Source organism: Crinia signifera, chromosome 1 (assembly GCF_055691185.1).
Source record: "Crinia signifera chromosome 1, ASM5569118v1, whole genome shotgun sequence".
In the NCBI taxonomy this organism is placed as follows: Eukaryota; Metazoa; Chordata; class Amphibia; order Anura; family Myobatrachidae; genus Crinia; species Crinia signifera.
The window spans coordinates 53868562-53877366 of record NC_139217.1 but is presented as its reverse complement, the minus strand read 5'-3'; the positions used below and the strand labels follow the sequence as shown (position 1 = coordinate 53877366).

Below are 8805 nucleotides of genomic sequence, written 5' to 3'. Positions count from 1 at the left end.
TTCCTCATCTCTGCATTTTTTTTTTTTTAATAAACGTTTTTTTATTGTTTTCGAAAATTTAGCAATGTAAACAATGTGTACATTAGAAGCAATTCGAGGAGTATGGACAAAATAAACAAAACATAACATAATCTAAACATAACGTTGTGGGTATCACAATTACAGCCGGGAGGGAGTACACAGTACCCCTCCCGGGTATAAGCATCGCGAGATTAACATTTGGTTCTGACCGTTGCTTTCATGGCAAACTCGAATATCTGCATTATTAGTCGAACCATTTGTGTTACCCATCAAATATCGCAATCTAACTAATTAGTATTAATAAGGGATAGAAGAAGAAGAAAAAGATTAGGAGAGAGGGGGGTGGAGGGAGGATGGGGGGGGGGATGATATAACTTATTTACTTATTATCTTCAGTCTCTTGTTTAGGACAATTGGTTTTAACATACTGTGGTCCGCATAGTATAGTCTGAGTTGTTTCTAGAAGAGGTCTTGGAGTCAGGTCGGGCGCACCATTTACAGCGGCTCATACCAGCATGGTGAATGTGTTTATTTAAATCATGGGGTCTGAGTCATTTGGGGGGAGATGAGGGGATGCTTAGGGGTAAATATCCAGCTTGTGATTTATGACATTTGCGTGATTTTGTCCCTGTCTTCTGGGTCTAGGGTGTTGAGGTATGGATCCCACTTTCTGTGGAATTTGTGTAACGAGCCTTGAGTAAATGTGAGGCTTTTTTTGTCAAAATAAATTTGTTGAAGCATCATGGAATGAAGCTGGTCCATAGACGGGGAAGTTTTGACAGTCCAGTTCTTTAAAATAAGTTTTTTGGCCACTGTAAACATAATAGTAAGCATTGGGAATAAAGGGTCTACTGATGTCTGGGAGGACCATTCATTAAATACAAGGCATAAGCTAGCACTAGGAGAGGGTCGTAGGGTGAGATGGAAGTGGTTGTTAATAAACATGTATACCTTATTCCAGAATCTTCTTATCTCCGGGCAGTCCCATAGGCAGTGGTAGAGGTCAGCTCTCGAACTCCCGCATCTGGAGCAGGCAGCGTCAATTGTTGGATCAAAGTGAGCGCGTACGGATGGAGACATGTAAGCCCTATGTATAGTTTTCACATGGACTTCTTGTAAGTATGCTGAACCCAACAGTTTGAAAGAGGGTACATATTTGGACAGAAATATATCAGGTGAAGGTATAGACGGAATATCTTTCCTCCAAGCATCGGATATTGCCAGGGAGTGGGGCTTCGCCTGTATACTAGTTAGCATGTCATAAACATGTTTTAATTTGTGTGGAAGCTTGGTCCATTTGTGTAAGAGTGATTGTATGTGGGAAGATTTATTGGTGGTTGGGGGTGGGAGAGATAGCGATTGAATATAATGGCGTGTCTGGAGAAACATGAAGAACTGGGAGTTTGGGAGATCAAACATGGATTGTAAAGCGGCAAAAGTCAGTATGTGTCCTCCTGGGTCGAAAACTTGGTTCGCAGTGGTGAGCCCCTTCTCCTTCCATTGGAGGAAGAGTCTGTTGGACAAGGAGGGCGGAAATGATGGGTTGCCCCAAAAAGTAACATAAGGCGAGGCAGTGTGTTGTCCTCCTAATTTTTTGTGGAGTTTAACTCATGAATGGTAGGTGTCGTGAAACAAAGGGTGTTTTAGTACTTCGGAGGGGGATCAGGTTTCTCTTTGTATGAAGGAGGGCATTTAAAGAATAGGGATGGAATATATCTGATTCTTAGCCATAGTCAGTGTATGTACTCTGGCCTAGGATCCAATCCGCGGCGTATCTCGAGAGAATAGACGAAGAGTAGTGTGAGAATTCCGGCATGTTTGCGCCACCATCTGTCTTATGCTTGGTAAGTTTATTGTAGGCTATTTTAGGTTTCTTCCCCTGCCATATAAATTTGGTTACAGCCTGTCTCAGTCTTTTCTCATCTGAGGGTGAAATAGTATAGGGGAGTATTTGCATCACTTATAAAAGTTTGGGAAAAATGATGGTTTTTACTACTGCTATTCTGCCGAGTAGGGATAATGGAAGGTCTTGCCAGCCTTCTAGTTTTGTGATAAGTTTTATTATGGTGGGTTTGTAGTGTACTTTAGATTATACAGCTGGTCAACATCTCCTGAAATTTGCACACCCAGATATTTAAAATGGGAGGTGGTTACTTTGAAAGAAGTGGAGTTGATTGTGTTGGCTAGGAGTGTTTGGGATAGGTGTAACGGTAGTAATTCGGATTTAGTAATATTAATTTTGTAGCCAGCCACCGCTCCAAACTCCGCTATGAGAGTTAATATTTCTTGTATAGACGTTTGTGGCTCGGACACAAATAATAGCATGTCGTCAGCAAACCGTGAGATTTTTAATTCAGTCTGCCCAATCTGGATAGCCCTATATATCTTGGAAGCTCTTAGGGCTATTGCCAATGGCTCCAGGGCTATCGCAAATAATAAGGGCGAAAGAGGGCAGCCCTGTCTAGTGCCCTTTTCTATAACAAAGGGTGCTGAGAGGAAGCCGTTACATGATATCTGTGACTGAGGGTGGTGGTATAGAAGATTAAGCAGTTGGATGAATGATCTAGGGAATCCGAAGCGAGTCAGGGTCTTGTTCAGGTGAGGCCACTCGATGAGATCGAACGCCTTCTATGCGTCCAATGATAGGATTGCAGAGCAGGCATCTTGGGTAGAACTTTTGGCTTGGGCGAGAGCGGCTATGACTTTGCGGACATTTACTGAAGAGTGGCGACCTGCAATGAACCCCGTCTGGTCTGGGTGTATGATTGAAGGGAGCATAGGTTTGAGCCTATCGGCTATGAGTTTTGCTAAAATTTTATAATCCAGGTTAAGGAGCGATATTGGTCGATATGAGCCAGGGAGGGATAGATCCCGCCCTGGTTTTGGGAGAATTTTAAGGACTGCTGAGTTAAAGTGTGGAGGGGGTGTTGAGCTATTTAGGAATGAGTTACATACTTGTGTTTGGCTTATTTTTGGTGATAAAAATTTGTAAAATGCGCTACAATACCCATCTGGGCCGGGGGCCTTGTTGGGCTTCAGATGTTTAATTGCTGACTCTATCTGCTCTTGTAGTATTGGAGTTGTTAGAGATTCTGACATAGCAGGGATAATCTGGGGATATGTTATGGAATCCCATAAGGGAGAATGAGCGTGGGAATCAGTGGGTGAAGTTAGCAAGGGTGCGTTGTCCGGGGTTGTGTGTTCCTCTCTCAGATGGGGTTAAGTTATGTTTGACATCCCCGAAATGGTGTTCGTTACTGTGTCTGGTGGAGGACTTAAAGAGGAGGAGTAAAGTTCTTTGTAGAACTTTTGCATTATCTGGGCAATTTCTTTGTTGCTTTTTGTAAGAGAACCTTGCAGAGTTTTCAGAGGTTGTACCACAGCTGGTTTTACTGTTCCCTTCAATAAGCTAGTGAGGAGTTTGCCTGATTTATTTCCAAATCGGTGGTATTTATAATTCACCGCAAAGAGGTATCTGTCTCCCGTTTCGGAGATGTATTGTTCAAGTTGTGTTTTAGCCGTTAAGTATTTTTGTTTTTTTGCAGGGGGAGGGATCTTGTTTGTAACTAAGGAAATGGTCTGATAACGAATTTTGGAGAAGGAGGTACTTTTTTGTATAGTCTTTGTTGGAAGCAGCAGTGAACGAGATTAATGCCCCTCTTATAACGGATTTCATGGACATCCAGAAGAGGACCGGGTTAGTGATTTGATGTTCCCTATTCGTAGTACAAAAATCATCCCATGCTGCCTCCAAGAAGGACTGGAATTTTTTTGATTTCAGGAAGCGGTATGGAAACTTCCATAGACGTGAGGCGCCCTGCTCTGTAGGGATGTGAATTGTAACAGTGACCAGTGAATGGACTGAAAGTATTATAGGGTTTATGCGGGAATCTATGATTGAAGGGAATAATGAGTGGGAAACTAAAACTAAGTCTATGCGGGAGAAGGTTCCATGGGCAGCTGATTGGCAGGTATAGTCCTTATCTGTCGGATGGATGGATCTCCATACATCAACTACTCTCATTGATTTGATGAGTAAATTTAGGCCTACTTTTGGGAGGGGGGGGGGTGTTTTTTGTATTGGATCTATCCAGGAGTGAGGAAGAAACCATATTAAAGTCGCCTCCAACGATAAGATTGTCTTCCATGAAGGGAGTTAATACAGAAATGAGAGTGCGGAAGAAGGGTTTGGAGTATGGGGGTGGTGCGTATATATTCGCCATGGTATATAATCTGCCCAAATGTCTCACAACAGCAATTGCATATCTACCATCCACGTCCACTTTCGTCTGTACAAGCTCCAGTGCGAGAGATCTTCGGGCCAATATGACCACACCACGTGCCCTGGAAGTGAAAGAAGAATATGTTAATACCTGCCATCCCAACATCTGTAGTTTCGGGACCTCAGATGAGACTAGAGGAGTCTCTTGTAGGAATGCAATATTTACATCACTCTTATTTAGGTAGATTAACAGTTTACGTCTTTTCATCGATGAATTGATCCCACCAACATTCCATGTGCCAACTTTTAGATCAGAAGTCATGGGGTTTACCAATGGTAAAAATGGGTGTACCACGCTGACAGCTCCATAATTTGTTTTGTGTTCGTGCCCGACCAAACTCCGTATTGAGACCCCACGAAGATTATAGCGACAGCAAGAGAGAGCAGTTCTTTCAAATCGCACCCAAATACCAGATCTGGGCAGGAAGGGGGGAGGGGGGTGGAAGTGGGGGGAGGAGAGAATAGGAAAGGGTAGGAAAGAGAAGCAAAAATAAGAGTCCAGAGGCAAGACTGCCTCTGGGGAGACTTCCTACATAAACTGTAAACCTTATTGAAATAAACATTATAAGAATTATTCCGGCATTGTAGCTCAGCCTCCTCCGCCAACAACTTGTTTCAGTGACACTGACTATGCGTCCTAATAGTCGGACCTCTGTCCCCAAACGTTTTAAGCGTGTAGGGGTTATTTGGGGGAGAGGGGGTGGGGTTAGGGGAGTAATGACATGATGTGTGGTAGAGGGGTAAAAAGAGGGGGGGGGGGGGCTGGGAGGGGTAGGATATGAAGGATGTAGTTATTGGTGAATGAGGTCTCTGGCTTTGTGCCCTGTCATGGAGCTAGGAATTATACAAGACGGGTTTCGCCGGCTAGTGCCTTTTTAGCTATTTGCCCTTTTCCGTAAGCTCTCAGCAAGTAAGAATTAGACAGTTAAACAATTAAACTTAAGGCAACTTTACATTAGATTAGCAGCATCTCAATGCATTTTCAAGTTAACATATAACCTACAGTAGTAAGGAGAACCATAAGTCTAGGGTGGCTGACAAGTCCACTGTAAGTAAAGATCTGTGACAAGGCAGCTGTCTTGTCAACCTGTTCAGTGGACCGCAGTCAATACAGCGCAGTCCATAAAGACAGTGTATGAGGCGACAAAAAGGATGTCAGTTAGAAGCACGTTTCCTTGTAAACCTGGGGAGCGTGTTTGACGTGGAGAGGAGGGGGACCCCTTCATGGGGGGGCATCAGAAATATCTTCCCTTCTCGATCTGGAAAGTTCACGTAGATACTCTTCTGCATCGGAGGGGGTCAGAAAATCTTTAAAAGATGTCCCATTGTATATACGCAGCTTTGCTGGGTAGAGCAGCCCAAATTTTCTGCCGTCCGAAGCCAAGGCAGAGCAAATGGTGGAAAAAGCTTTTCTGGCTTTTGAGAGCTCAGCTGAGAAGTCCTGAAAAATGAAAAGTTTATGTCCTTCCCAAGTCAAGTTTTTATCTTCCGTGAGGCAGCCCATATCTCACTCTTGTGGAGGTAGTTAAGGCATTTAAACAGGGTGACACGTGGACGTGGTCTGTTGGTGGTGGGCCCACCCTGTGAACCCTCTCTATAACCATTTCCTGACACTGGGATTCAATGCCTAGGAGCAAGGGGAGGGTGTTGCGAACGAACTGGGCCAGTGCAGGGCCCTTTACTGACTCAGGCAGTCCCACCAGTCTAATGTTGCTGCTTCTGGACCTATTTTCCAATTCTTCAACCCTGTTCCAAAGCTGGTAGTTCTCTTTGGATAGTTTGAGAATATCTCTCTGAGCATTTGATATGTCATGGGCTGCTGCCCCTATCTGGTTTTCCGCTGTGGTCACGCGCTGCGTGAGGTGTTTGAGCTGGGAAGTAATGTCCTCCACAGCCCTGTTAAGAAGGGGTGCCATAGTAACATTTATTGCGTCGACCACCTCCTTATAGGTAACAGGAGTGTCCAGACCTTGTCTGATGTATTCCCCAGGCGAGGATCCCTCAGCCGCTGGTTTTTTATGTGCAGGGAGGGGTGATTCACCTACTTCATCGGGCGCCATATTGTCTGCTGCCCGTCTCCGTTCCTGGAGTGGCTGCTGCGGCGTCTGAGCGGTCGCGGGAGCTGGAGAACGCTCCATTTCTGGGCACCTTGTAGTGGCGGGGGGTGGAGGGTGTCAGGTCTGGGGATCGGAGAGGCTCCAGGAGCCGTGTAACTGCGGCGGTGTCTGCGGCGGGAGCGGAGTTCAGAGACTGAGCTCCCTGTCCATCAAACCCGGAAGCGGAAGTCTCCATCTCTGCATTTTAAATTGCTTGTAGAGTATCAAGTATTTAAAATTAGTATTTTTGTTGCAAAGGAATTGGTATAAAGGGCCTGATTCACCAAGCCCCGAAAACTGCAGATCGGGATTTTTGCCAAACTGCACAACCATTTTGCAGGAACATCATGGGGCGGGAGCCGGCAGCCTTGAAGATAGGTGTATGTGGAAGGTACTGCAGGATCTGCACTAGTAAAGTTATTTGAAACCACTACTACAGCGCTTATCAATTTGAGGGGCGGATTAAGCCTTTGGGGGGCCTGGGTCACTTTAGACAGGGGGGTCCCCTCCAACTTGTCATTACTGGCCTCAAACTGCACGGGAGAATATTACACTGTCAAAACACAGAGTAAAGGCAGTATAAACTTGGTAAATGGGTAACTGTAGGGTGGGGGATTTATATATATATATATATATATATATACATACATACATATATACATACATACATACACACACACACACACACACACACATACACACATGAAAGCCTGATTAAAAACCTTCCCATGATGAGGTCGCTGCTATCTCAGCACAAGCCTCTCAGCCTCTGTCCTCTTGTACAAAGTCTCATGGGACTTAGTCATCTCCCAGTAATGCACTGCACACTTGTTCAGTCAGTATGCCTTGGCTTTCGGCGCTCAGCACCATTAATCATTGTCACATTGGCAGATAGGTGAAGCTGCAGCACTACCCCACTCCCATGCACAAAACCTTTAGCTAAATAAAAAAATATAGTTTTAAAAAAATACATGCTGACCACAAGGGGCCCTAGATAGAGGTGGGCCCAGGGGTACTGACCCCCTGAGCCCTCCTCCCCTTAATCCGGCCCTGCTTAAATTCAGAGCAGCCATGTAGGACGCATGTATCAATGGGCTCTACCAATCTATGTGGTCTACACGTTTTGATTGAATTACTGATGAAGGCAGCTTCACCTCTGATCACAAATAACCTCATGCATGATGGTTTTGGCCACCGTTAAAATGCCGACATATTATTCACTCTAAAGAACAACACTACATGAATAGACCAATTAACAAATATACATTTGTATTCATTACACATTATTATTCCTTACAGGAAAAATGTACATTTCATTTAATTAAAAAGTGTCCAAATGTTCTAAAATAATCAAAGGGCATTTAGTGGAAATCATCTGATACGTAAATGCTCCGGAGCTAGCCAGGTTCTCCGCGACACCTGCCAGAGGATACCATCTGATTATCTGGTCTTATTAGCTACTGATCAGCGATTTATTAATGGAAATGGCTCCAAACCACGGTGGCACCATTGCACATACGTATACGCTCAGAGGACGCTGCACATCACAGCTGGGATTTTAGATGGCCAATCACAGGCTTGTTCATGCTGAATTCTGCCCACCAGGATGGGCGCTGCAGCACCTTCTCTCCTTGCAGAACCGCGGACCACAGGTTCTTGTACAGCTGTGAAAAAAAAAAAAAAATGAGCAGAATTACATTTACAACATGTATGCAGGAGGGCGTGGAGAGAAATGGTCAGTGGTAACCAATCAGCTTCTACTGTAGCTATTATTGGTCAAGAACATTCCATAGAATGACAGCTAGGACCCTACTGGTTCCTATGGGCACCTCCCCCATTTCCTACGCTCTACGGTGGAGTGGTACTTCAGGCTATGGAGCAGATCCAGCAGAAGCTCACATTTAATTTCTCCTTGACTCTCAATGTCATTATGTTTTTATAAAGCGAGGGGAGTACATGTTACACATCATTACGGAGACAACATAATTGGGATCTGATGTTGTAAACAATAACGAGGGCGCCAGCCAGTATGAATAGAATTATCTCATTAGCTGATTGGGATACTGGGAAAACACAATCTCTAGTTGTTAGGATGTTCACAGATAGAGGACACTAGAGAGAACAATACAGGCAGCAATTACATGGTAAGGTGTATGGGCCCCATTACTCAGAAATCAGCAAGTGTATATGATACAGCTACGTTGTTATACAGAGACCAAACAACAAACGGGATGTCATTAGTTGACTACCGTATAGCGATGGGGTAACAGGGGAGGGTGAACCATGCGTAACCCCTGTTCCCTGCAGTTATAAAGCCAGTAACTGGAAAGGTTCCGTAATATCCGGGTCATCAGGGCTGTGATATCATTTTGCTTGAGGCACTGATGTAAGAAAATAATGTGGGGC

The 8805-nt window shown here is 44.5% G+C and overlaps 1 protein-coding gene across 2 annotated transcripts in view; it reads right to left on the bottom strand.

Annotated features, from left to right (window-relative positions):
• Positions 1-385: 385 nt before the first annotated feature.
• ACOX3 (acyl-CoA oxidase 3, pristanoyl) overlaps positions 386-8805 on the bottom strand; it is a 97848-nt gene continuing 89428 nt past the window's right edge. For both annotated transcript variants that reach the window (XM_083152345.1, XM_083152264.1), the window contains exon 18: positions 386-8063. In XM_083152345.1, coding sequence (XP_083008471.1) covers positions 7944-8063 — 120 coding nt within the window. In that variant the 3' untranslated portion in view covers positions 386-7943. The remainder of the gene's footprint in view (positions 8064-8805) is intronic.